Source organism: Anser anser (genome assembly GCF_964211835.1).
Source record: "Anser anser genome assembly, chromosome: 21".
Taxonomy (NCBI): Eukaryota; Metazoa; Chordata; class Aves; order Anseriformes; family Anatidae; genus Anser; species Anser anser.
Window position 1 is genome coordinate 3,527,016 of NC_139742.1, and position 26,708 is coordinate 3,553,723.

Below are 26,708 nucleotides of genomic sequence, written 5' to 3' on the forward strand. Positions count from 1 at the left end.
GACAAGGCACGGCCGGGCAGGGCACTACAACTCCCGGAGCGCTCCGCGCCGCGCGTCACGCAGCCGCGCCGGGCTGAGCCGAGCCGAGCCGGGACGGGACGGGACGGGACGGGAGAGGCTAAACGGGGACAGGCTGAACCGGGACGGGACGGGCTCCGCTCTGCACCGCCGCCATGCAGGTGAGGCTGCCGCCGGGTCCAGCCGTGCCCAGCCGTGCCCAGCCGTGCCCAGCCGTGCCGAGCCCGGCGGCCAGCCCGGTTGTGCAGAGGGTCCGCGCTTGGCACCCGTGGGTGGGGGCAGCCCCCAGCCCCCCGTACCGCTGGTGTGCGGGTGGGTGCGGGCACCCCCCGGCCCCGCCGCCCCAGCCCGGGGCACGCTGTTCCCCGGCCGGCAGCAGCCCCTTCTTCTCTGGAGACCCCCTTCCTTCCCCGGAGACCCCCCTTCTTTTGGGGCCGGGGTCCCCCCGGAGCAGCCGGCAGAGCCACCTCCTTTAAATCTCTTCTCTTCGACCTCGTGCCCCCCCCCTGCACGTTCCCAGGGGCCGCGTAAAGGCTGATTCACTTCCCTTGGCACCGCGCATCTTCCCGCAAGAGCTGCGCCGCGGTTCCTGTTTTTGTCCCGTGCTGTGCCTGTGACTTGGCCGGGCTTGGGACGGGGACCGCACGCAGCAGCGGCCCCGGGGAGCCGGCCATGGCGCACCCCAATGCACGGTGTCCCCACCCGGAGGCTCTCCCTTCGCCCTGCAGGGCCTGGCACGGGCACGGAGCGACAGCAGAGACGTCCCTCGGGAGCTCGAGGCCCTGCACAAGTGCCGTCACCGCTCGCTCGGAGCTCGGAGGCAATGGGGACAGCAGCCACACCGCCCCCCATGAGCCCCCCATCGTCCCAGGCTGGTGCATTGCCCGCATGGGGCTGCAGCGTGGGCAGCCTGGCACCACAGCCCGCCCGGGCGGTGCCTGCGGCCCCGGCTCCGTGGATGCACCCAGGCAGCCCGAGCCCGGCGTGCGGGGCCGGGTGCCCCGGTCGGACCGGAGCAGCAGGTCGGGAGGCAGCGGGCAGCCGGCCCCGCGTCGCGCCGAGCAGGCGGCGCTGAGTTTTTCAAAAGAGGAACCCCACAGGCGAAGCCCCGACGTGGATGTGCCGTGCACATGAGGAGCTGCAGCGTGGGGTGGTCCCCAGCAGCCCTGCTGGGGTGCGTGAAGCCAGGCGAGGTGCAGAAGAGGTGCTGGGTGCTGCCCCCACAGCACCTGGTGGGTCACCACTGGTGGGTGGGGACGGAACAAGCCCCTCAGACCAGAAGTCCTGCTGGCATGTCACCCTGCGGCTTGGGTCACTCAGATTGCGAGATTTTTTTTTTTTAGGATTTACCCTGAACCTTTGACAGCACAGTCAGCACGGCTGCTGTCTGCGGAGGGTTCACGGTGTGGTGTTGCTGTAGGATGGAGCCACAGCGTCACGGAAGGGACCTTAAAGCTCAGAGCTCCTCCAACCTGACCTTAAACGCCTCCAGGATGGGGCATCCCCAGCTCCTCTGGGCAGCCTGTGCCAGGGCCTCACCATCCTCTGAGTGAAGGATTCCTTCCTTACATCTCATCTAAACCTCCCCTCTCTTTATGGAGGAGGGGAGCAGGGCAGCACTGGCCCCAGGAGCATCGTTTTGGCCTCCCGGACACGCTGGGTACCCGAGGGCACGGGGCAGAAGCTGCCCAGGCTGGGCGCCCTGGGACCAGGAGCAGCGCGGGGACCTTCTGCAAGTCACCTGCGTCTCCAAAGTAACGTTACCTCCGCCGTGCCCGGCCCTGCAGACTTAGGGTTGAACCATGCAAAGGAGAAATAGTTTCATTTAAAGGCTAATTATCATAAATCCGTTGCCAAAGGAGGCTTAAAAGCGTAAGCCAATTATACGTCCTAATGTGCTTTGGTAACGAGTGGCCAGAGCGTGTAATTAGAGCCTGAGAGCGGCGCGGGCACCGCTCACCGTGGGCACGGGGGAGCATGGGGGGGAACAGACCTGGGCTGGGGGGGTCCCAGCCGCAGGGACCTGGTGAGATCCGACAAGGGCAGGAGGAAAACCCAGTGCAGGTTTTTGTGGCAAAGGACCAAGAATTGGCAGCCGTGCCCTCAGCTCCGGGCGGTTTCGCTGGGGAAGAACCGCAGGCCAAGGCTTTCTCCTCCTGTTTCGGCGCGATGAAGCTCTCGTTCGGGTGGTCACCGGTTAAAGGCTCTTCGGGGCTGGGAATGCCGGCACTGGGCGGCTTTGCTGCCTGCTTCGAGCCCTCCCTAAAAAGCAGTCGTGGTCCTGGGTGGGTCCTGGGCAGCCCCCGGCAGCCGGAGCCGCAGCAGCCTCGGGGTGATGCCGGCTTTGGCTGGAGCAGGCAAGAAAATCCTGTGGGAGGTGCAGGAAAGCGGAGGGTTCCTGGGCTGGGCTGCAGCCGCCGGCCAGTTTCGCTCTAGGCTCCAGACAGCACCCACAGCTGCTGTCTGCCTCCCACTCCTCAAGCCCCGGCAGCGCGTGCGGGTTGCTGGAGCTTTGGGCTGCCGGCTCTCCGCCACAAGGGTTAGCTCAGGATTTCTCTCGCCAGCCCAGACACGGGCTGGAGGGAAAAAGCTGCCCTGCAAGAAGGCAGAGGTACGTGTCGAGCCCGCTTTGCGTGGCTGGGATTTGAGTTCCTCTTTCTATTTCGGGATCCGGACAAAAACTGCACCGCGTGGCAGCCCCCTGCCCACAGCCGGCCCCCAGCCCCAGCCCTCCCGGCACCAGGGGCTGCGCCGGGCGCAGGAGGGGCAGGGCCACCAGGTGCCCTTTGAAGTCTGCAGCTCAAAGAAGCAAACCTGCACAGAAGAAAGAAGAGACGCACACACCTCTGGCTTTGATTCGGGGAAGGGCCGTGGGCAGGAAGGGGCCGGTGTCAGCCCTGGGAGGGCCGTGGGGTGCTCAGCACGCGGCCCTGCAGAAGCCACGGGGCCATGTGTGCCGTGGTGCGGGTGGCATCGTCACCCCCAGCCGGTTCCTAACCCCTGTCCTCGGCCTCTCTTCCAGATGACCTTCTTCTTCTCGGACAGGGTGGTGCTGCTGTTTGACTTCTGGAGCGTGCACACCCCCGCAGGTAGGCTGCCGGCCCCGTCCCTCTGCTGCTGGCTGTGCTCGCCAGCCGGGGAAAGGGGCGCAGGGCACAAAAACCACCGGGGATTTTTGCATTTCTGGCATATAATGCTAGGTAATGCTAGCAGTGATACCTGCTGGTGGGCTGGGAGCTGGGGAAGGGCACAGCCCCCCCACACCCAGCACTTAACACTGGGGTTTTCGCAGCACCGGGCACGCTGCGGGGCTTTGGGGGGGCCCCAGCTGTTACCCAGACCCGCAGGTCCGGTCCTGCAAAGCGACAGATGACCAAACCCTCCTCCTGCAAGTGGCTGGCAAGCTGTTTTTAATCTTTTTCCCCGTTGAAAAATATTTGTTCAGCTGAGGGCAAGCTGCTCTTTTCGGGAAAAAAAAAAAAAAAAAAGAGGAAGAAAAAACAAAACCAGCTGCTGATTCATCGGGGTCTGCTTCTGGTGCAGGGCTGGCGCTCTCCGTGCTGGTGGTCGCGCTGCTGTCGGTGCTGTACGAGGTGGTCAAGATGGGCAAGGCCAGGGTGCTGCGGCGGGCGCTGCTGGCCGTGCCCCCCAGCCTCAGCCGCGAGGCGCTGCTGGACCCCGACGAGGGGGACGGCGGCCACGGGGCCACGCAGGGCAGGTACGGCCCGGCCCGGGCAGGATTGGGCCCTGCCTGGTGCCCGGGGGTGGCTGGGAGGTGGGGATGGCGGAGAAGGAAGGCTGCGAAGGGGCAGCAAGGGGCTCCCAGGGATGATGGAGGGCAGGAGCCAGCCCCAGGGGGTCCCAGCCTCGCCGGGTACCCGGGGACTGCCCCCGGTGCTTTCGGCTGCGTTCAGTGCCCGCAGCCCCCGGGGTCCTTTTGGGATGGGGACGGTCACTGCTCAGCTGCTGCAGCCCCAACCAAGGCCAGCCGGGGCGTTTCCTTCCCATCACAAGCCTTTTGAGCCAAAACCTGGGTTTTTCATCTTACCTTTAATCCCAGCCGTGCCCGAGGCTGCTCGTAACGCCAGCCTCTCGCTGACCCCAGCCCCATGCCCAGCTCCCTCCCCGCGCCCTACAAACCCCCCGCACGTCACTCCCGGTGCCCCGGGGGGGCTGACACCCACATTTTCCCCTTGCTGACGGGGCTTTTGCTTCTCCCACCGCAGGTGGTTCCAGTTCCACGTGGCCCAGACGCTGCTGCACGTGGTGCAGGTGGTGCTGGGCTACGCGCTGATGCTGGCCGTCATGTCCTACAACGCCTGGGTCTTCCTCGGCGTGCTCGCGGGCTCCACCATCGGCTACTTCGTGGTGTACCCGCTGCTCAGGGTGGACTAGGCGTGGGGACATCCCCCCCTCGGGACACCGCGGGGTGCTGGGGTGTCACCGCTGTCACACTGCCACCGTCACGTCTGCTGGCTGCGTCCCTGTCCCCAAGCTGTGCAGGACGCGGCACCACCGGGGGGTGGCACTGGGGGCTGTCCCCCGGCTCTCAGGGAGCTTTTGGCCACGGGATTTGGGGAGCTGACTGCTGGGGGTGGGGGTGCTGGGCCCCCCCTCTGCTGGGGGGGTGCGGTTTTGGCACTGGGATGCTTCGTGTGTGATCGGGGCAGGTCCCTGGGCTCCCCTCCAGCACGGATCCTGCATCCTGCCCTGCCCCAAACCCCTCACACTGTGCCTTGGGGGTGCCTGCAGAAGGAGCCGGGTGCTGGGGGGGCCCGGCCACCCCCCCCCACCTCACCCCCGTGCCGCCCGGTTAGCACTTTAGGATGGGGAGCTGCTGCCTCCTGCTGCCTGTGGCAATAAAACCACTGGGGTCGTTCGGCTTCCGGCTTGGTGTGGGGCTGCCGGAGGCGATGCGGGGCCCTGGCACCCCCGGCTCACAGCGGGTTCGGGGGGGCTGCACCTCAGCCCCATCACAGCCCCCCCCCCAACCCCCCCGCACACAGCAGTGTCCTGGGGCCGAGCAGTTGGGGAGTAAGGACAGTCTCCTCTGGCTTTAAATAAAGCTTTAGTTCTTTTATTAATTATTATAAGCATATCTTAAACATTTGTATAACATTCTTAATAAAATATCTTGGAAGAGACAGGTTTTAAGTTCCCAAGGCAAGGCACTTTGTTTGGGGGGGGGGGGGGGGGGCCCAAGTGGTTTGGGCTGGGCACCCCCTTCAGAGGCAGGTACAGCGGCACCTAAAAATGCAGGCGGAGGTCGGGGCGAGGTCCCAGTCGGTCCCCGTGCCGCACGCCCACACGTGTGCGCACACACACACACGCACGCTGCCAGCTCCTGAGTCTCGCCCAGTGCCCCCAGCCGCCTCTCCAGTGCTTTCGGTGCGTCCCCCGGGGCTGTGACCGACCCTGCGGGGGGTCCCGGTGCGGGGGGAAGCCCTTCTCCCAGCGCTGCCCCCAGCACCCTGCCGCCAACCTCTGCCGAAGCCCCAGGTCTTCGCCCCCCCCAGCTGCTGCCAGAACCCAAATGTCTGAGGGCTGAGGGCTGGAGGCCGGGGGGGCCCCGCTGGCGATGCCCAGCTGGGAACCAGGCAGCAGCCGGCCGAGGCTGAAGTCGCACCGCTGCCACCTCCCCTCCGAAAAAGCTTTTTTAACTCCCAGCCGAGCCTGGGCACGGGGTGACAGCAGCCCCGGGGTGGGTGCGGAGCAGCCTGGGGGCCGTAGGCAGCCCCACACCTCGCCCCCAAAGGGCCAGCAGCTGTTGTGCCAGCACCCCCACGCAATTCTCCTCCCGCCCCACACATCCCTGTGCTCCTGGCCTCATCTCGCCCTTCACCCCCCCACGCAGAGCTGCGGCACCCCCAGCCCTCGCCGTCCCGTTTTTGCCCACCCGCCCCCGCAGCCCTCGCTCCCCTCGGTGCTGGTGACGGCACGAGGCCGCCCGGGAGATGCTCCCCGTGGGGAGGCTCCCAGGAAAACCCCACGGATGCGGGCAGGGGACGGTCCCCGCTGCCGGGGTCCAGCAGCTGGGAGCATCCTGCAGGCAGCGGGGCTCCAGCCCCCCCAGACGGCCCCACGCATATGAGCTCAGCCCGGGGGGGGGGGGCAGATAAAGCATCTCTCCAGTAGAAAAGAAGGAAATAAGGCAGAAGAAGGACAGAGCAGAGTGCAGCGGGTGCCCTGTGCTGAGCCGGGCCCCAGCCGGCCCCCCCGGGTGGCGGCCAGCCGCGCAGCAGCAGGACCCCCCCCCCCCCGTTGGGTGACCTCGGTGTTCCCCATCCCCTCCCTCTCCCGCAGCGCCGCTCCAGCCCCGGCAGCCCCAGGACCAGTCCACGGCGGGCACAGGGCTAGAACTCAGTCTGCACCCCCTCAACAACGCTCTCCGTCGTGCCCGCGGGCTGCGGGGGGCTGCAAGCCACCGGGGGGGCCACCTCCTCGCCCGTCTCCTTGTCACCGGGCTGGTGGCAATCCGTCCCGGCGGGCGGCAATGGGACCGCGGCTCCGGGCGCAGGTGATGCTGCTGCTGCGGGGTGGTGCACCTCATCCCCTGATGGGGCCTCGGCTCTGGGTGCAGGTGCTGGTGTGGGGTGGTGCTCCTTATCTCCTGATGGGATCTCAGCTCCAGATGTAGGGGATGGTGCTGTGGGGTGGTGCTCCTTATCTCCTGATGGCACCCCAGCTCCAGATGTAGGTGACGCTGCTGTGGCATGGTGCATCTTATCTCCTGTTGGGATCTCAGCTCCAGACGCGGGTGATGCTGCTGTGGCATGACGCACCTTATCTCCTGATGGGATCTCGGCTCTAGGTGCAGGTGATGGTGCTGTGGGGTGGTGCACCTTATCTCCCAAAGGCACCCCGGCCCCAGATGCAGGTGGCACCGGTGCGTCACGGTGCGCCCCATCCCCATCGCTGGCCGGACCCCGCGGGGGGTCGTCTCCCGGCGCAGACCCCGCTGCCACCACCTCCTCGGTGGCCCCGCTCTGCCGCGTGGCGTGGGTACCGTTCGTCAGCCGCTCCTCAGCCTGGCCGCCGGCAGCTTCCTCCATGCTCTCCTTCGCCAGCATCTCCCTGATCTCCGCCACCCCGCCAGGGGACCCCGGCGGCACCGCGGGCTCCGGCTCCTGCGGCTCTGGGGAGCTGGGGGGCAGCAGCGCCTCGGCACCCGCCTCGTAGGGCAGGGCCCCCTCGTCGTCCTGGATCACCGACACCACCTGCTTGGCCCTGCGGCGCTTGTCGGCGGCCGGCTCGGCCTCGGGCTGCCCGCCGTGCTCCTCGGCCCAGTCGATGGGGATGCCCTCGCCCAGGAGGTGCAGGTTGGGATCGCTGTTGTGCATCACCATGCTGTCGCGGTACAGGTTGTGCTTCCGCTGCACCGCTGCCTCCTTCACAGCTGGCGGCACCGAGAGAGGCGTCAGATGGGCCGGCACCAGCCCCCGGCACCCTGCACGGGGCCACCCCTTCCTCATGGGACACCCAGCAACCTGCATGGGGTCACCCCTTCCTCATGGGACACCCAGCACCCTGCACGGGGCCACCCCTTCCTCATGGGACACCCAGCACCCTGCACGGGGCCACCCCTTCCTCATGGGACACCCAGCACCCTGCACAGGGCCACCCCTTCCTCATGGGACACCCAGCACCCTGCATGGGGTCACCCCTTCCTCATGGGACACCAAGCACCCTGCACGGGGTCACCCCTTCCTTGTAGGGCACCCAGCACCCTGCATGGGGTCACCCATTATAGGACACCCAGCACCCTGCGTGGGGTCACCCCTTCCTCATGGGACACCCAGCACCAGACTGGCCTTGCACACTGTGGGGTCTCCCTACCTTGCATGATGTCTTTCATCACCGACTGCAGCACGACCTCCTCGTAAGTGTTCTCCACCAGGATGAAGCTGGCGAAGTCCTCGAAGATGAGCTCCTGGAACTTGGCTAGCTCCTGCGGGGGGAGAGGCCAGTCAGCGGGGTGCAGGATGGGGAGGTCCCGGTCCCGAGGGATGCGTGAGGGATGCCGCAGCCCCTCCACGGAGCGCTGCTCCCCTCCTCTTACCCCCTTGCAGGTCGGCGCCAGCTTCTTCAGCAGGAAGGGGATGGTGATCTGCAGCAGGGCCTCCCTGAAGAACTTTTTCCGCACGGTGCTGCTGTCGTAGTCGTATTTCTGCAGGGCAGGCGAGAGCGGCCTCGGGTCAGCGCCCATGAGGGCCGCAGGGTGGCGTGGGCACAACCCCGTATTTTGGTCCCATTTCCACGGGGCTGAATGAGTTCTTCTGTCCCTTGCACCCTTCCACCTATGCAGTCCCTGTGCTCTCCCCCCACTTTCTGCAGAAGTGTTTGGACCACTCCAAACCCTGGCTCTGGTTCCTCCAAAACTCAGCCCCAAAACTCAGCAAAACACATGAAAGTCTCAATAGGAAGAAGTATTCCCCCAGACGACTCCTGTTATTCATCACCGCTGGCCTCCTCCCCAGGCTCCTCACCCTCGGGTGAAGGCCACCGGGGGGTCCCGAGTGCAGGAGCAGCCCCCAGCCCTCACCTTGAGCACGCGCTCGAGGATGCGCTGGATGGACTTGCAGAGGTCATCCTTGCCCTGCAGCTTCCCCAGCTCCTGGTGCAGCAGCGTCTCGAAGGTGTACACGGCGTCATCCATTTGCTGCGGCAGGAACCATGGGGTCAGCGCCAGTGGGGGAACCGGGGGGGCAAGCAAGGGGTGTGCGGGGGGCTCTTTTGGGGGCACTGGGACACCGGGACGAGCCTGTACACTGGCAAAGCTCCCAGCAGCTCTGCCTGGCATCTACGGGCTCCACCCTGAGGACTGAGGGTGCTGGGGTGGCTTTGTCCCCGTGTCCCAGCTGCTCAGCCTCAGGGACACAGGATTTGGGATTTGTCCCCCTCCCCAGTCCCCGTCCAACCTGTCTCATGTGGATCTGGGCCCTCTGCTTGAAGACAGAGGTGCTGGAGACGTCGAACCGCTGCTGGAGGCCCTCCAGTTTCAGCTGGTCCATCTTCTCGTAGCACGACTGCATCTTCACCGGGTGGAAGGCCAGGTGGGAGAGCTTCTCCATGTACTGGGGACACGGCCACGCTCAGCAGGGCCGGGACTGGCACACGCCACCCCACGCCTTGCCCAGCAGCCCGCACCACCCCACGGGCATCGTCCCCAGGCATCTTCTCAGCCTGGGGTACCCCAGCTCCGTCCCCATGGGTGTCTGTCCCCAGGGCCGGCCCCGCCACCCCAAGCCCCATCCCGCTGACCCACCGGCAGTGCTCACCTCCACCAGCTTCTCCAGGCCGCCCTCGTTGACGATGTTCATGTTCATGTCCGTCACCTCCTTGAAGAACACCTCCCGCACCTCGGCGAAGCCCTGGCTCGTGGGGGTCATCAGGGCCTCCAGGATGGAGGAGATGTAGGGCTGCACGTGGTTGCGGACACAGATCTCCGCCTTGGGGAGGACGAAGGCTGGGCAGAGAGCAGGGGTGAGCACGGCGAGGTTCCTCCACCCTCCCAGCTCTGCAAGTCAGTCCCTAAGCCCCCCGGGGAGCTACGGCCCTATCCCCAAACCCCTCCAGGAGAAGTCTCCCAGACCCACAGAGCAAGGCAAAGAGCTCTTGAAGGTGGCCCTTGTTCTGTGTTGAACCTGTTCCTGCCCCACCGCCTTGCTTGGGGCTCGCTGCCCACCTTGCCCCCCACCTCCCACATCCCCCAGCTCCCTGAGGAGTGCAGGTCTGTGTGTGTGCTCGCTTGGCACCTGCCCCGGGCTGTGCCAACAGGAGCTACAATGCGCCCAGAAACAGCAGCACCTTGGCAAAACGTCCCACCAGGAGCTGGTCGTACGTGCACATTCACCTACACGTCCACATGTGTGCACCTACACATCCACGCGTGCACAGCCCCCCAGCGCCCCGTCCCCCGGGGCTCACCTCGGATCTTGCTGGACAGGTGCTCCTTGGAGGTGATGATCTGGTCCATGTCGGTGCGGATGGTGCTCTCCATCTGCGCCCGCTCCACTTCGCACTTGGCCACCATGGCGTCGTACTGGGCCTTGGTCTGCTCGTAGACCATCCTGTACACGGCATCCGAGATCTGGGGAGGGACAGGGGGGTGCCAGCACCCAGCTGGGTGAAATGAAGCCCCCGGCGTGTACAAAGCCACGGGAGGTCCCCGAGCAGGGGGACACCGGGCACGACTCAACCCCGCAAGCCCCACGCGGCTGCTGGAGCTCCCTTTGAAGCCAGATGTTGTGATTTTGGGGCCAGCAGGCGGCAGGGCTGTCCTTCCCCTCCCTCCCTCGCCCTTCCCAGTTCTGCACATTCACCCTGGGCTGTGCCGTGGAGACCAGAACTACAGAAAAAGCAGTGTTTGTGCCTCCGTACGCTACCTCAGCAGCACGTTACGTGCTGGGTGGAAACCCCGCTGGCCACAAGGCTGTGACGGGCAGCTCTGAAATGTGCTCAGCCTTTGGCAAGGTCCTGGGCTGGATTTAGCCTGCGCTGCCCTAAAAATGGCTCGCTAAATATAGCTGGGCTGGGCTTTGCTCGGGGGCCGGGCTTCTTCCCGTTTGCTTCCCTCGCTCTGGGAAGCAGGGAGGGATGGGCAGGGCTGCGTGCGATGGCACAGAGGGGTGCTGGGGGGGGTGCCACCAGCAGGAAAGCCACCAGGCGCCCAGCCCGGTGGGACAGGGACTGACACAGTGCCCCAGTGTGGGGGCAGGAGGTTGCAGGGGGGGTGTAGGTTTGGCCCCGGTGTCCCCACGGCCACCACCCGTACCTGGATCCAGGTCCGTTGGCGCTCCTGAGCCTTGCCCTTGAGCCGCGGGCCGATGGCGCTCCGCAGCTCCGGGAGCAGCTCCTCCATCACCAGGTTACTCAGCACCTGCGAAGGGAGGAGGCGTTGGAGACCCCGCCCGGCCCCACAGACCCCCCCCCAGCCCAGGGACCGGCCCTCACCTGGCTTTGGTTGCCGCAGAGCATGTCCCAGGTGCCGTACTGCTCCTTGGACTGGCGGTACATGCGGACGGCGTCGGTGAAGGCTGGGGCCTCCACTTTGGAGTCCTCGGAGATCCCTGGGGGGCGAGGGGGAGAGCGGGCGAGTGAGCAGGGCAGCCTGGGGACCAGGGGGAGCCGCTGGCAGCATCCCCAGCCTGCCATCACAGGGGTCCCCCACGTCCCCCACGTCCCCAGGGCTGTTGCACAGAGCCCAGGACTGTCAGTGGGGCTGGGGGAGGCCCTGACAGCTCCCCAGCTACACCAGGGGTCAGGGGGGCTCCCACAGATTGGGAAGGAAAAGGGCAGGAAAGCACCCAGGAGAAGAAGGCTCGGCAAGACCGGGGGATTTTATGCACCGTGGGGGTTCAGCGAGTCCTGAAGCAGGGGCACAGCAGGTTCAGGGGGGGCTCTGCAAGCCCCAGTGGTGCCTGGGGGCTCACCAAGCCCTGCTGGCACAGCAGGAGTAGGGGCTCAGCAAACCCCAGTGCTGCATAAGGGACTCGGGGGCTCGGCGAGCCCTGAAGCACAGCAGAAGCAGGAGCTGAGCAGGGCAGGGGGCTCTGCAAGCTCTGATGGTGCACGGGGACCTGGGGGCCCTGCAAACCCCAGGGGCACAGCAGGGGCAGGGGGTTCGGTGGATCCCAGTGGTGCATGGGGACCTGAGGGCCCTGCGAACCTCCTTGGAGGATGGGGCCCCGGGGTGCCCGGGCCGCGCTGGAGGCAGGGGGGCCCCGTGGGATGCGGAGCAGCAGGGGAGGAGGAGGAAGGCGCTGGGCGGCGGGGATGAGTCACGGCAGCGCCCGGCGGGGAGGCGCAGCAGCAGCAGCAGCGGCGTGCTCCAGCCGGTTCTGCTGCCCCCGGGATGTCAGCGCCCTGATTCACCCCGGCGTGGGGCTGCCACGCAAGGGGGGAGGCACAGATGTCACCCCCTGTCCCCTGCTGCCACATCCACAGACCCCAGGGAGCGGACAGGACGGCCCGGAGCCACCCGCCCCACGCGCACCCTGCCCAGCCCCGGGAGCGCTGGCGCTGTGCCGCAGCAAGGCTGGGTGCCTGCAGGAAAAGGGAACAGCCCTGGGACACCCCCACAAAGCCCTCACCCCGCTAAACTCCATGCTAAAGCAGAGAGCAGCGAGAGTAGAGGTCCTCGGTGCTGGCTCTGCACCCTCGCCTTGCAGGACCCCCCAGGAGAGTGACCTGGGCTTGGTGACAAGGGCAGGAGGGACCCACCACACCCCCGGGGCAGAGGTCCTGGGGAGCCTCAGCCAAAGCTGGCTTCGTCCCAGCAAGGGCAGCCCCGGGCTGTTGGCGTCTTCCAACACACAGGGATTTTTTTTTTTTTAAGATGATCGCTTTTAACTCCCAGCCTAAGCAGCTTTTCCTAAGGGACAGCTCGAGACGTGGGGAGAAATCGGAACCGCCGTGAAAGCTGGAGTCTGGCCCTTGCTGAGCGCCGAGCGGCGGCTGGGCTCGCCCAGCACCACGTCGGTGTCCGGGATGGGGTGCAAATGCCAGGCCTGGGACCTCTCCTGGCAAGGCTCCCACGGTGACGTGTGTCGGGTGCTGGGCACCAGGAGCGATGCTGCACCCAGGCCAAATGGGGCGGGGGTCCCGCGGGTGCCCAGGCTGTGGGGCACGACTCTGCACACCCCCGACGAGGGGTGACATCGCTCGTCCCCTGTCCTTAGGGAAGAGCTGGTGTTACAAAAATCCAGAGACTTGTAAGGGGAGGTGAAACTTCCCACACTAATCACAAGCGGAGGCAGACACGGAGCCTCTAATTTGGGAAAAAGTTGCTCAACAGCAACAAAAGATCTTTCATTGGATTTGAAACAGTATCCGAAACCTTGCGAGAGCAGCGGCGGGCAGAAATCTGGAGCTGGGGAGGGAAGAAATGTCTCACAAAGAAAAACAGCCTGCAAAAATCAAGAAATCCACCCGAGCAGATCCCTTCCTGGGCCCGTGCCCGTGTCTGTGCCTTGTTTCGTCTCCAGCTCAGGAGGAGGAGAGGGTCCAGCAGCACAGCCGCAGAGACGGCTCCGGCAGCTCCACCGGGGCTCACGGCTCTGCCTTCACCCGCTCAGAGCCTGGGCGGCCAGGGGGGAAAGGGGAAAGCTCAAAATAAATAAAAGCTCAAAATAAATAAATCAGCCTCTGAGCCCGGACATCCCCGGCTCACGGAGGGCGCACGGACGTGTTCTGGAGCAAGGAGAGCCGAAAGGAAGGGAAAGAGCAAAGCACTCGGATTTCAGCTACCACGGGGGGATGACAGCCCACACTGGAATTCAGGCTCTGCACCCACCCTATGGCTCTGCCCCTAAAATATTGGGGCTATGAGCACCTCCCGGGAGGGAAAGGTGCCTCGCCGGCCGGGCAGGTGGCTCCTTGCTTGCTACACGGAGCAGGCTGCAGGGCCAGCGCCTCCTTCCCCAGGACGCCGCTCGCACCGCGCAGCCCTGGGGCTCGTCCCAGGCACGGCTCAGCAGGAAAATCATCTTTCCCTGCCAGGGTATCGGTGGTGTGGGCGCCCGGCCCTGCCTGCCCCGGCTGTCCGCAGCCCCTGCCCGAAAGCTGGTGCCGGCGGAGAGTGGGAGGAAGGAGGGCAGGACCTGGTGGCCTGCAGTTTTAATGACTTTAATTGCCAAATATTTTCTGCCTCGGGGTGGAAAATAGTCATTAGGGCTCCCCACACCGGCGTCTCTCCAGCTGGCTCCACGCTGGCTCTTGTCAACGCTGGTACAGGCGTTGTGCTCCTCGGGGACACGGGGACGTGCCGGGTGGCCGGAGCCCCCCGCTCCCACCCTCACCGGGGGTGAGACACTCCCCAGCTCCCAGCCAATTCCCCTTCTTCACCCCAAACCACCCCCTTAGGGCCAAAAAGGGACCGCTGCAGGGCCCCCAGCACCCCGTCTGGAGGCGGCCACCCCCCCGGCCAGCCCCCAGCTCACCGTTGTTGCAGTGCCGCACGCAGTCCTGGAAAACCGCCCCCCACTTCTCCTGCTCCTTGCCCGTCATCACGCAGAAGTAGTAGTGCCGGGCGTAGGGGTGCCAGAGGATCAGGGGGAAATCCGTGGGGCACTTCACGATGGGGGCGTTCCCCGACTTGGGCGTCACGCCTGCGGGGGGAAGGATGCTCTGAAGGGGCAGGGGGTGGCCGTGCCCTGGTCCCTTGCCCCTCTGCGCCCCAGGGCTTTATTAGGGGCAGAGCACCCTGACGGAGGCAGCTGCTGTGCAGGCATCTGCAGGGCTTCGTGATCTTATGAAAGCAAACGCCGACAAACCCAGAGCACGTTTCCTGCCGGGGAGATGTCAAGGCTCTTCCTCAAACCGCCAAGGCCAAGCACAGCCCCGGGGGACGGGGCTCTGTACCACAGTACCCGCGCAGACGGGTGCTTTGCCTGGCAGGAGTCGGGATGTGGGACTCCCCGGAGCTTCTGGGGGTGCAGGAGGGGCACACGAGACCCCTGGGCTCCTCCAGAGCCTCTGCCACAATCCCTCTGCCTCCCTGTGGGAGAGCAGCACGCTTCACCCCACACCCCACCAGGGGGGACCACGGGGCCCTTCTCCCTCCCTGCAGCCCCCCCAACCCCAACCCCTCCCCTCCCCAGGTGTCCCCACGGGGTTCTCAGCAGCGCAGGGACCTTGGGGACCCCCGAGCGTCCCTCGTCGCCCCGCAGCCCCCACTCACCAGGCAGGCTGCTGCTCACCAGCTCCAGGTACTGCTCCACGGAGGTGAGGACCTTGTAGCCGGCGCTGTTGATCAGCACGCGGGGCGGCAGCTCCCGCTCGTAAGCCTGAGCAGAAAGAGCTGGTGAGCGTGGGGAGGACTGGGGGGGGGCACAGCACGGCACCGCGGCTCCGTTCAGGGCTGCACCCGTGGGAGGTGGCCGAGAGGGTCTCCGTCCTCCTCCGTCGGGGTGCAGGGGGGAAGAAACGCTGCGTGTTCAGGGGAGGGCTTTGAGACACCAAGGGGCACCGGGAAGCATCGGGGATGATCTCGGGGATGTCCAAGCCCAAGCATTGTCCCTGGGGAGGGCAGGACGGGAGCAGAGGGGGGACGTCAAGTGCTTTGAGCACCCTGAGCTCGCTGCCCCCCTGTCGGGAGGCGATGCCAAAGCCGGGGCGTCCTCACCAGTTTGTTCTCGTAGAGCACCAAGCCGTAGTTGTGCGGCACCACGCAGAAGCGGTTCCTCCACTTCTTGTTCTCCTCGATGTACTGGAAGAGGTTGCCCGAGTAGATGACGTGGTCCTCCAGCGGGACCTGCCGGGGGGAGACCCGCGGTGACCCGGGTGGCAGGGACAGGGGCTGCCAGGAGCACCCCCCGTCGTATCCCAAATCCCAGTGCCTAAACAGCGCCTCGGGGCGACAGCCCGGCTGAGTGCCCGCTCGGACCAGGGGCCTCCAGAAGTCCTCCCAAACCTAAATTGTTGTGATTTCCCCCACCTGAGGCAGGAGGGGGCACGTACAGCCCGACTGCAGGTGATGCTGCAACGTCCCCAGAAGCAGGGGACGGGGCAGGGGGGGGACACCCTGCGTCCCCCGGCCGGGCACCCCCTCGCTGCCTGCCCAGCGCCTGGCAGCGTGCGCAGGCTGCCCCGACACCATCCCAAAGACAGGCGCGCTGAGCCGGCCAAGAATTCGTCCCAGGAATTTTTATGACCCCAGGAGTATAAACAAGAGCCAAGAGCTCTCCTGGCGGTGGGAGCGCTCCGCAGCTGCCTCTCCGTGGTGGCCACCCAGCACTCACCGTGGTGGCCACCGGGAGGGACCAGCAGGAGCAGGACCCCGGTGCCGGACACTGGGCTGGCACACGCTGCCTCCCCCTGCCCAAAGCACTTCCCGAAGGAATACGGGGAGAGGGGAGGAGAGAGCAGGGAGCAAACCCTGCGGGGGGAAGCAGCTGGTGGTGGCAGCCCTAACCCAAACCCGGCGGGGATGGGGACAGAGAAGGGCCAGCAGGGCCAAGGGGACGCCAGCTCCTGGAGCCCCCACCAGCAAACGACGGGATTGTCCCGCATAAACCAGCTCGTGGCCACCAGCAGCCCTGAGCACCATCCTGCCCATCCTGCCTCACCGAGCCGGCCCCGCACACCCCCGGCAAGTATTTGGGGCACGCAGGTATGTGCCGAATTGCTAGGAGGGGCAGGGAGGTGGCGCTGAGCGTGCCGGGGGAGGGCGAAGGAGGGTGCTCGGGGACAGCTTCCCAGGGGCTGGTCACGTCCCCACGGCCTGACACCAAACGGGAGGTGAACGTGGGGCCTGGGCTGCCGGGGGTGGCACGGGCTGCTGGGGGCACCGAGGGCAGAAATATTTGTGGCCTACTCTGGTCACTGCTGCTCCTCGCCAGCGCTGCAGGGGACCGAGATGCGCTTGGCACCGTGGCCCAGATGTCCCCCTCCGGGCCACCAGCTCCTGGTAGGGCTGTGGGAGGTGCTGCTAGGCACTGAGGTGGCCAAAAAATGAGAAGAAAAATAATATTAAAAAAAAAAAACAAACAGCTAGAAGACTTCTATCCAAGGAGAGGGAGGACACCACCTTGCATCCTGACTTCCACAGCATTTTCAGCAAGTTGGGGCAGCGCCCAGCCAAGCTGGAGGACACGACTCCCCGCTCCTCGGTGACCCCAGACCCTGCCCCAAGCCCCAGGGTGCCTCCAGCTCCCACGGGGACCCCACAGCTCCCACCCAGCTCACCCTGGGGGCACTCGTGGGACCCCCAGTCATGTTCCCCCCTGGCTATCCCTTCTGGCTATGGGCTGTGCGGGCGGTGAGGCAGAGGGGCAGCCAGGGGGGCTCCTTGCAGGAGGACCACCCCATTTACACCCCGGTGCTGCGGGGCCGCACTGTGCCCCCGGCCTCGCCGCTCGCTGCCGGTTTTGATCGTTCCTGGGCTTGGTGCAGAGGCCTTCGGGAGGCACCACCCGGGGAAGGCAGCGGCCGAACCGCGATGAACCCGAGCGGCTCCTCCCTGCGGGCGCCGGGCTCCCTGTCCCCGCTCGGGAACGCACCTCCACGCCTTCCCTGCGCCCGGCACGCCCCGTGCCCGCTGTTGCGACACCCGCGCAGCACCACCCGCACCGGTCAGGACAGCCCGGGAGCTGTCACCTCCTGCTGTGCAGGGACCGGCGGCCCTCGGGGAGGGCCGGGACTTGTCCCGGTGCCCGGGGTGGGGTGCTCCCCTCCCAAAAACAGGCGGTGGATGTGCGCTCCCGCAGGTCGGCGCGGAGGACAGCCAGCTGCTGTGAGCTCGTTGATGCAACCCCCGGGTTGCTCCAAAAGGCGTTGAGCAAGGCAGAGGGACGGCCACGCCTGTGGCCCCGGCCCCGCTTGCTTTCAACCCGCAGCCACGAATTCCCCCTGCTCAGCACCGGGGGGCCGAGCCCCCACCCCCAGGGGATCAGGGCACCCACTGCCCCCGGCCGTAGGGGCGCAGGAGCCAGGATGCTCAACGCCGCCTGCCTACACCCGCCTGCTCCCAGGGGCTTTGGGTGCTTTGGGACCACCCTTCCCAGCCGGGAGAGGCGTGCGGGTGCCCACAGCTCCACGTTACGTGCTGGGCACCCCGGGCCAGCAGGGATCTGGGAACTCCAGCAGATTTCAGCCAATTTCTCCTTTCCACACCCCTTTTTCAAGGGGCTCTGGGAAACACACTGCGGCTTCGCTGATGGCAGTGAGGTCTTCTCCTCGCCAGCCGTGGTAACACCAGGGGAGGGAGAGCCGCGGGGGCCAGGGCAGCACCATGCAGGGAAGCCGGGGACCCCACGGCACTGCCCCAGCCCCAGGCTCTGCAGCAAAAACCCCAGTGGTGATTTCGAGCAGCCCAGCACAAGCAAACCCGAAAGCTCTCCAGGCATCCCCACACGTCCAAACCAGCTCCTTATAGCAGCACAGGGTGATGGATGCATTTCAGGGAGGATTTCCTCCCCCCGCCCCCAGTGCCCAGCAGTAGGGGAAGGGCAGCCCAGCACACCCGGCCGTGCCCCGCATCCAGCAGCCTCGCTCGGGAATTTATTGGGCACGAGCAGTTCCCAGGAGCTCCTCGGCAGCCAGGAGCACCTCCAGCCAGCCTGCCACAAACACGTCCACGCTGGGCTGCAGCCCAAAGCCAGCCTCGCCCTGTCACTGGGTGTGTGCTTGTTGCACTGATTTGAGAAGAAAACCTTCCCGGAGAGCCCCACGGGCTGGAGACCCCGTCCACCACCTTGTCCTGGGGGTTCCTCTCCCGGCTCTGTGGTGCCCCCATCCCTATGGGGCTGCCCGAAGCAGGGGGAGGAAGATGCAGCTGTGCCTTCATCCCTGCCCAGGAGGATGAGGCCGGGCTCTTACCTTGCGGTGCAGCAGCTGCGCCTGCGGCCCCCCGTTGCCTTCGATCTCATAGCGGACGCTGTTGAAGAGCGCTACGCCGTACTGCTCCTTGTAGCAGCGGGCAAACTCCCCCAGCACCTTCCCGGTCTTCTCTGCAAGGGGAGAGCAGAGGAGGGGAGAGTTAGGCTGGGGCTGGCATCGGGCACCCCGTGCTCCCCACCCCGTCCTCCTCCCGCCGCCCCAACCCCTGCAGGCTGTGCCCTGGGGACCCGTCCCCAGCACCGGGTCCTGATGGGGGCTGCAGCAGCTCTGCCCCCCACGTGGGGCAGCCCCACAAAGCGACCCCAGGCTCAGCTCTGCTGGGTCCCTGCCGCGTCCCACATGGCACGTTTGGGCACGTTTGCACCTTCACACCTGGCAGGCGCTGCCACGGTGCCCTCGTGCCCACAGGAGCAGGGTTCAGCACGAGGCCACCGCCGAGCCCGCTGCCCTCTGCCCTCCCCGGCCAGCCCAGGGACTCGCTCGGGGTTAGCGCAGTCTTTTTTTGGCCCTTAATGTTAATGCCACGGATTCCTCTCCCAGGCAGGAAATTCCTGACATTAGGCTGGTTCCGGCACCGCGGCGCTTCCTGCGCATTGTGCAGCCCCGCTGCAGCCCCGCAGGAAGGGCTGCGCCTTCGCCCCCACGTCGGCTGCCTGGGAATGGGGGGCAACCCCCCCCTGGACCCCACGCTCAGGGTGGGACCTTGCTAAAACGCCCAGGACCCTGTGGTGCCCCCGTAAGGGACATCACACGGAGGTGCTGGGCAGCTGCACGCTCTGCAGGTGGAGATGCTCGGGGCCGTGCGTGCCGCAGGGGACAAGACAACCCAAACTGTGTCACCCCCCCCGAGAGGTGGGGACCCCCACCACAACCCCCTGCAGAGCAAGCTGAGCATGAGGTGCCCCTTTGCACCCCACCATCACTTCATGCATGAGAGAGGACGTTGCAAATCCGCCCCCAGCGGCAGGGACCGTGCTTTCCAAGCCCTGAGGCACGCAGCCACGGCTGGGGGTGCCCCCCATGGGGCTCAGGAGGCTCCTTCACCCACCCCAAAGCCGCCGGCCCCCGCAGCCCCCGCCCTGCCTGACCTCAGCGCGCAGGAATCTGGAGGTGCCCGAGGGACTCCCACGGCCTGATTCATCCAGGGCCCTGGCACAGCACCCGAAAGCCAGCCCCGTGCCACCCGTGCTGCTCTGGGGAGGGCACGGTGGAAGCAGCGGCTTCCTGCCGGCACGACACCCTGCCCCACGGGCACCCTGCCCCACGGGCACCCTGCCCATCTCCGGACTCCTTCTGGGGCTCTTCTGCAGCAAACCCCACCGCAAAGCATCAGCGCTTTGGGGAGAGACTTCCAGCAAAAGGGCAACTTCCCCAGAGCTCCCCCGGGCACACGGGGACTCGGGTTGGAATTTCGCTCAGCTTTGCCCCGGTTGTACGATGTGGAAATGGCCGAAGCTGCCTGCACCCACACCAGGCTGCTCCGGAGCTCCGGCGACGGCAGCGGGAGCGACGCTGCCCCTGCATCCCTGGCGCGGGAGCCAGCACGACGCTGGGTGCACGAACCCAGACAAAACAGACCCTGGCAGAGCCCGGAGCCTGCGGCGGGAGCCAAGATCCTCATCCAGCAGCGGCCGCCAGCCGCGCCGGCGCGGAGCAGCAGCTGGCTCCGGCACGCTGCAGCTCCCTGCGGCACAGGAGGGGACGGGGGCAGGCGGCGCAGCCCACGGGAGGTGCTGGCACCGCCAGGACCACAACGGCAGCGAACGCCGGCACGTTTGGGGCTCGGCTGCCACCCAGGGCGCTCCTTCCCCTGGTGTCGTCAGCGCCGACGGTGCTGGGGCTGAAGCATCCCTTCGGTTTAAGAAAGTTTTTAAGAGCAAAGAACGAGGAGCCTGCTCGTACGAGCAGAGAAATTCCTCACCCCGGTTTTGGCATTTTCTCCTGGAAAAAGCCCAGCCCGCTGTTACTCCGCGCGCTGGTGTCCACTAGGTACTTCGGTTGCAACACGCGCCTCCAAAAATGTGTTATTTTGGCTGGGGCTCTGGGCAGCGATGTTGACAGCTGAGATTTAGAAGGACATTCTGAGGTTTCATTTCCTTTCAGTTCATGGGAAAAAAAGAGCCCTGGTCCCCCAGCAGTCGAGACGGCTTAGTCACTCATTCTTCTCTGATTAACAACAGGGCCAATTAGGAGGTCTTAAGTAAATGGGAAAGCAAAAGTCAATTACTTGCAGATACTGAAACAAAAGTTTCTCAGTCAAGTAGCCAAGAGCGCTGACTCTCCCCCAGCCCGGCAGCCCAAAAAGCCGCAGGCAGGGCGCACATGAGGGGCTCGGCATGGGGCTGGGGGCTGCTTGTGGTCCCCGAGGGGTGCCGGCAGCACCCCACTCCCTGCCCGAGCCTGGGTTCCTGCCGGGTTCGCTGGCACCTCTCATCAGAGGCTCCATCTGCTCCTCTGCCTCCGGGTTTCCCCTCCTTCCCTCCTTCGCTGCAGTGGCATCCTGATGACTAAGATTCACGTGGCGCCTTGCACGCCGAGATAAAGGAGCTCTGCAGCGCGCTGGCGTCCGCAAAAGGGCTCTGCGATGGGCGGCAGCAGCGGGACGAGGCAGCGGCACGAGGCTGGGCAGGGTGCCGGGACCCCACGGGGTGCCTGTGCTGGGGGGAGCAGCTCCTGGGGGGGGGGGTGCTGCTGGCGGATCGCTGCCCCTCGGCAGCGCCTCGAGGAGCGAGGAGCACGGGGTTGCTGCTCCCTGCATCCTACCTGGGCTGATCTCGGTGAAACTGGCCCAGAGAGGCAGCTCCTGCCCAGCCCTAGGACCGGTCGTGCGGCCGCAGCAGCGTGCTGGGACCGGCACCAGCCCCGGGCAGTGGCACAGGGCTCGGGAGGAGGCTGGGGGTGGCCGCAGCCCCTGGGCAGCTCCTGCCACCGCCGGCACTCCCAGAGGTGTGTGCCGCTCCGGCCTCGCTCCGTCAGAGGGTTCACGGCCCGGCCACAGCAGCTGGGGCCAGCCCGAGCCCCTGGGCACCCGGGCGGGAGGCTGAGCGCCGTGCCAGCCCGGCTGGGAAGGCGGCGAGCGGCCTGGGGAGAAGCCGGAGAGCAGAAGCTGCCTGCGCTGGGCACGTCTCCAGCACCGCCGGCAGCCCCACGCACGCACACGCCAAAGCAGAAGTCAGCTCTCGGCCCGCCAGCCCCGTCACCGGGCACAGCCCAGCTCCGCACCTTCCAGAGCAAAGAAAAGGACAAAAAGCAGCCAGGGGTCCTGGGTCGAGCCCGGAGGTGGCATCGCTGGAGAGTGGCACCAGCTCCAGCACCCTCAGCGGTGCCCGGCACTCAGAGCTTCAGCAGCACGACGGAGCCACAAGCAGCAGACAGGGGCCCTGGGTCGAGCCCGGACGTGGCATCGCTGGAGAGTGGCACCAGCTCCAGCACCCTCAGCGGTGCCCGGCACTCAGAGCTTCAGCAGCACGACGGAGCCACAAGCAGCAGCCGGGTGCCCTCTGGAGAACCCAAAAAGCCCCTGCAGGCCCTCAGGGGACATCTCCGTCCCCACGGCCCCAAGCCCTTGGCTACGATGCTGGGGAGGAGGCGAGCGCGGCTGGCTCCTGCACCGGGGCTGGCCCAAAGAAAGCTGCCAGCTCCTGGGGCCCAGCACCAGCTCCAGTGCCCCCTTCCTTCCAGCTCCTCACATTTTCCCTCTGTGTTTTGATTTTTTTTGTTGCTTTTGTGTTTTTTTTTTGTGCAACCACATCTGCAGCACCCCGTGCTCCCCACGCAGAGCCAGCGTTGCGCAGCGTCGCGGGCCCTCTCCCTCCTCACCACGAGGCCAAAAGGAGCCACGCAACGGGAAGGGAAGGGCCCGATCCTGTGCCAGCCCCACCAGCTCCTGCTGGCGCCCGGCAGACAGCGGTGCCTGCTGCAGCGCGCGGCGTGGGAGGGCAGGGCTGCAGCGTGCGGGGCCCCAGCGGCTCCTTCCCCTGGAAATCATGTGAAAATGAGAGTGATGCCTTCAACAGCCACCGAGTCAGCAGGTCTGGCTGCAGGAGGTCAGATCCTGCTGGGTCACCGCTGGCATCGGTGACCGCAGCCTGCAGCCGGCTGGCACGGGGACAAGGACAGGACGGGGCTGCGGATCCCCCCCCCCCAGACATGGGACCCGCAGGAGCATCCCCGGCCCAGCAGGCACGGGGCGGAGGCACCCAGCCCCACAAGCTGTGCCCGTGCTGGCGGACCCCAAAGCCTCGCTGCCCCTATTGCTGGGCCTGGGGAGCCACCAGCGACACCAGCTCCAGCAGCCCAGAGAAGCTTCCACCCCTTACCCCCATCCCATTGTCGGCCCCGGAGCATCCCCCTTGTACCCTTCAAAGGCACGGCTCAGCTGGGACTGGAGGTGGGTTTTTTTTCCCCTCCCTGACTCATCAGGACCTTGTGCGGGCAGCCAAGTGTTAAAGCCTAACGGGAAGAGGGATGGGATTTAACGCCTCGCCGCACAGAGGTGCGCAGTGGAGCGGGGGGGGCTCCAAAAATCCGGTCCCCAGCCCCTGCTGCAGGTGGCGGGGACAAGGGGCTGCCCCCTCGGGGTCCCCCAGCACCTCCCCGGCAGCCCCGGCCAGCAGGGGACGAGGTGACGGGGGACGAGGTGACGTGGCCATGGTTGCTGGCGTGCCCCTGTCCACACACACAGAGGCTGACAAATGCGGGCAGGAGCACTGCCCCGAAACCTCCCTCCAGCCCACATCCCGTTTTGCAAGCCCGGAGCCCCACATCCCTCACGGCAGATGCAGCCTTCAGGGGCCGCAGCTGCCCTCTCTGATGTTATCTGGGGGTGCTGGGGGGTGCCCGTGGGATCCCGGCCTCCCCCGTCCCCCCCAGCTGCGACGAGGAGCGGGAGCAGCAGCAGGGAGCACGGGGCACGGAGGAATTCCCCCCCAGCTCAGGGTTAAAAATGAGACATAAAAAAAAAAAAAGGAGACAAAAAGGCTCATTGAGCCCGCGCCCCGGGCCAGCTGAGCCGTGTCCCCGCACAGTGACGACAGCTCTCCTGGCTCTGTCCCCGCGCACGGCCTGAGTCAGCAGCGGCCCGAGGAAAGCCCCGGCGCTGCGCAGAGCCCGGCGGGGCCGTGCCACCGCCTGCGGTCCCCTTGGTGGTGTCCCCAGCCCGGCAAAGCCCCCGCGGTGGTGGCAACGGCCTGCGGGACATCCCGGTGGCGGGGAACCCGTGATCACCACGTGCCAGCCCGGCCATGGCGCAGCCAGGCTGCTGGGGCAGGAGTTAATTGCTAATTTAGCCGGTAAATGATTAGCGAGCCGGGAAGGGGTGCTGGCGGGGAAGCGTAGGCTCCCAGGCCAGTGACAGGGACGTCCCCAGCCCGGCCAGCTTACACCTCCGCCAGGCGAAGAATGGACGGAAGCCGCCTTCCAGGCGGACAAACAAAGCCAAAGCAGCAGCCGGGCCCCCCCTCGCCCGCCAGCGGCCCCCCGGGTACGGACGGGGCTGCCGGCAGCCGGGGCTGTCCCCACCACGGCTTTCCCACGCTGCCCTGCCCGCGCGTCCTGTCCCACCGCCCCGACCCTTCCTGCGGGACAATGGGGGCCCCCCCGGCCCCCCCCCACTTAGGGGTCCACCAGGGGACACCGCAAGGAGGTGGTGGAAGGGCAAAGGGGGGGCCCAGGTCACCCCCCGGTGCTCCAGCGGTCCTGCACCGTGGTCCGAATGTGCCCAGAGGTGCCTCGCTGCCCTTTGGGCACACTTCCTTGCCCCAGATCCTGGTGGTACACAGCCAGCGCGTCTGGGCATCCCTCCAGAAGGGTGCACAGCACCCCGGGGACATGGGGTGCAGAGCAGGGATAGGGGGTGCACACCGGGGATACAGGGCGCACAGCACAGCCAAGGACAGGGTGCACAGCACGCCAGCAATGAGGTGCACGGCACTGCAGGGACAAGGGCGCACAGCACTGCGGGGACAGGGTGCTGAGCCAGACCTTAACCAACAGCATCCCCTAAGCAACCCTGCGGCTGCCGAGCAGGGCAGGGGGGAGGAGGGCACAGCCCACGGGCACCGGGTGCCCCCCCCCGGGCACCAAGTCCCCCACGGCACTGAGCGCCCCCGCTGTGCCACCAGCACCGCCCTCTGGCTCGCAGCTGGGCACAGGGCAGGGCAGGATCGTGTCCGAAACGAGCTGTTAACAAAAAGCAGCAGGGCAGCCTCAGGACAACAGCACCCAAGGGATGGCGCAAGAGGAGGCTGAGGCTCCGCGCTGAGCCGGGGCAGAGGCACCGACCTCGGTGCCACGCCAGGAGCAGGGGACGATGCTCCGAGACGAAGCAGGGGACGACGCGCAGGCCCCATGTGCGTGCCCGCGCCCCGCAGCGTCACCGCCGACCCTAAGGACTGCCCGGCAGGGCTGGGGGCTGCAGCAGGGCCAGGGGTGCCCCCCAGGAGCAATGCGAGGGCATCTCGTCTGCTTAAATCACCCTGCACGGCCGCCCCCGAAGGGTTAAGCCCAAGCCCGACGTGTTTTGGGAATTCAGCTCCCTGCTTCCACCCAGAGAACACAAAGTGCTCCGTGGGGGCCCGACTCAGCCCCGGCACAGCATCCCCGCTGCGGGAGGGGGTTCCCAGCACGATGGAATGGGGGGGCTCAGGCACCAGCTCCCCGAAACAAGAAGGGGGGCAGAACAGTGGGGTGGCTGATCCGGGGTGCTGGCATCTCCCCTCTCCTGGACCAGGGGAGGCTGACACCAGCTCAGAGGGGTGAGAGGTGGTGGCACACCTCTGTCCCTGTGCCCTCAGCCCTGGGGCAATCGGCCAGCCCTCGCTCCCCCAGCCTCTTTCTGCTCGAGGGCATTATCAGGATTTAGATTAAGTTTATCCGGAGCTAGCTGGGGAACAAACAGAAGGCGGGGGCTGCCCTCCCCAGCTCTTTGTTCGCTCTATCACCGGGCTGCACGGCTCCGTGCTCGGACAGGCCCCGTGCCGATAACCCTGGTGGGACGGGCTCTCAAACCACGCCGAGTATTTTGGGGGGGGTAACGAACACCCTAAAAACCACACGAGGCGACCCAGCACGGGACGAAGCAGGGCCGCGGGGATGCACCCAGCCCCCGCGTGCACTCCCTCGCTGGCAGCGCCGGCGCTGAGCTCAGCCCTGCTCGCCCTCTGACTCACGCGCTTCTCGGGAAGGGTGAGAAGGACGGGGGCTGAGCAGCGGGAAGGGATGAGGCAGCACAGCCTCGGAGGAGAAAGCAGCTGGGCTCAGCGCCCTGCTGGCTCGTGCTCAGCCCCCGGGGGAGCAGCACCCGTGGTGCCCAGGGAGCCAAAACCCCAACCCAGCCACCCAAACGGGGCACAGCGCGCTGCCCGCGGGGACACGGCTGTCCCAGAGCCACCTCCCCACCCCTCCAGGTGCCCCCATCCCGGCTGCTGGCGGTGCTGCCGCTCTCCCCGGTGTCCCCAGGGCCATGGCACGGCAGCCCCTGTCCCTCGGTGTCCCCCCCAGCCCGGTGCTGTCCCCATGGAGGCTGCGCCCTCCCCGTCCCTCGCAGCGCCGCGCCCAGCCGGGTGCTTTCCCAGCGGCGCTCCCAGCTCAAAGCAAACAAACCTGCGCCGAGCGCGTCCGCAGGACGAGCCCCAGCACACCACAAATCCAGGGGGGAGAGACCGAAACGGCGAGCTAAGCACGGCCTAGGAACAGCCTGCCGGACGCCGTGCCGGCACCGTGGGATTTAGGGCAGAGAGGGGCTTGCACCACCCCTGCTTCGCGTCCCCTCCTTGCCGTGCCCCCAACCCTGTGCACGGTCGAAGCACCGGGGGTCTGCAGGGGCCGAACCAAGCCCCTTGCTCTATCTGTGCCCCCCAACCACGCCGGGGAGCCCCGGGGAGCAGCCCCCCCAGCAGGTCAGGGTGCAGCCAGCCCGATGGGGAGGGCTCAGCGCCCTGGTGGGAGCCGTGTTGTTGGTGTTGGTGGGAGCCGCGTTTTTGGTGGGAGCCGCGTTTTTGGTGGGAGCTGTGTTTTTCCGCCCCACAGATGCCTGCCTCCTGCTGCTACCCAGGAACTGGGCCGCTCCGGCTGCGTGTAAGGAATGTGCATTTGAATAACAAACAGCGTCCAGGGCCTGTCCAGGGCCCCTGCCTGTCTTGGGAAAGGCGGCAGTGGCCGGGCTGAGCCCAGGGCTGCAGCACCGAAGGCGTGCGAAGCGCCTGCCCTGCCCTGAGCAGCCCCCGTGTGCCGGGGCAGAGGAGATCCCCTCCCACCCCACAGCTTCGCTCCCACCCTGATGGATCCAGGCCCCCGCTGCCAGCGGGGAGGTGGGTGGGGGCCCAGCAGCCCCCCCACATCGCCCCTTTTCA

The 26,708-nt window shown here is 66.5% G+C and overlaps 2 protein-coding genes across 3 annotated transcripts in view; one reads left to right on the forward strand and one right to left on the reverse strand.

The window, feature by feature from the left end:
• The first annotated feature begins 58 nt into the window (after positions 1–58).
• SLC31A2 (solute carrier family 31 member 2) lies at positions 59–5,160 on the forward strand. 2 transcript variants are annotated; one of them, XM_083806897.1, is made up of 4 exons: positions 59–179; positions 3,041–3,107; positions 3,562–3,736; positions 4,245–5,160. In XM_083806897.1, the coding sequence occupies exons 1-4, from the start codon at positions 174–176 to the stop codon at positions 4,411–4,413; spliced, it is 417 nt and encodes a 138-aa protein (XP_083663023.1). In that variant the 5' UTR covers positions 59–173; the 3' UTR covers positions 4,414–5,160. The 2 variants fall into 2 exon arrangements, with proteins under 2 accessions (XP_083663023.1, XP_083663022.1); XM_083806896.1 differs by lacking the exon at positions 59–179 and adding an exon at positions 1,464–2,629.
• The window catches only part of NIBAN2 (niban apoptosis regulator 2), a 27,420-nt gene continuing 5,785 nt past the window's right edge, over positions 5,074–26,708 (reverse strand). Inside the window, exons 2-14 of the mRNA XM_083806895.1 lie at positions 18,337–18,467; positions 15,143–15,271; positions 14,699–14,804; positions 13,959–14,126; positions 10,972–11,087; positions 10,793–10,897; positions 9,946–10,108; positions 9,297–9,484; positions 8,937–9,092; positions 8,561–8,677; positions 8,078–8,185; positions 7,855–7,966; positions 5,074–7,414 (exon numbers count right to left, since the gene is read on the reverse strand). Of these exons, the coding sequence (XP_083663021.1) occupies positions 6,372–7,414; positions 7,855–7,966; positions 8,078–8,185; positions 8,561–8,677; positions 8,937–9,092; positions 9,297–9,484; positions 9,946–10,108; positions 10,793–10,897; positions 10,972–11,087; positions 13,959–14,126; positions 14,699–14,804; positions 15,143–15,271; positions 18,337–18,467 (2,642 nt within the window). The 3' untranslated portion in view covers positions 5,074–6,371. The remainder of the gene's footprint in view (positions 7,415–7,854; positions 7,967–8,077; positions 8,186–8,560; positions 8,678–8,936; positions 9,093–9,296; positions 9,485–9,945; positions 10,109–10,792; positions 10,898–10,971; positions 11,088–13,958; positions 14,127–14,698; positions 14,805–15,142; positions 15,272–18,336; positions 18,468–26,708) is intronic.

Coding starts and splice junctions, on each gene's coding strand:
- SLC31A2 (XM_083806896.1), top strand. CDS start 2,354: ATGCCGGCTTTGGCTGGAGCAGGCAAGAAAATCCTGTGGGAGGTGCAG. Junction 2,630..3,040: donor TGCCCTGCAAGAAGGCAGAG/GTACGTGTCGAG, acceptor CCTCTCTTCCAG/ATGACCTTCTTCTTCTCGGA. Junction 3,737..4,244: donor CACGGGGCCACGCAGGGCAG/GTACGGCCCGGC, acceptor CTCCCACCGCAG/GTGGTTCCAGTTCCACGTGG.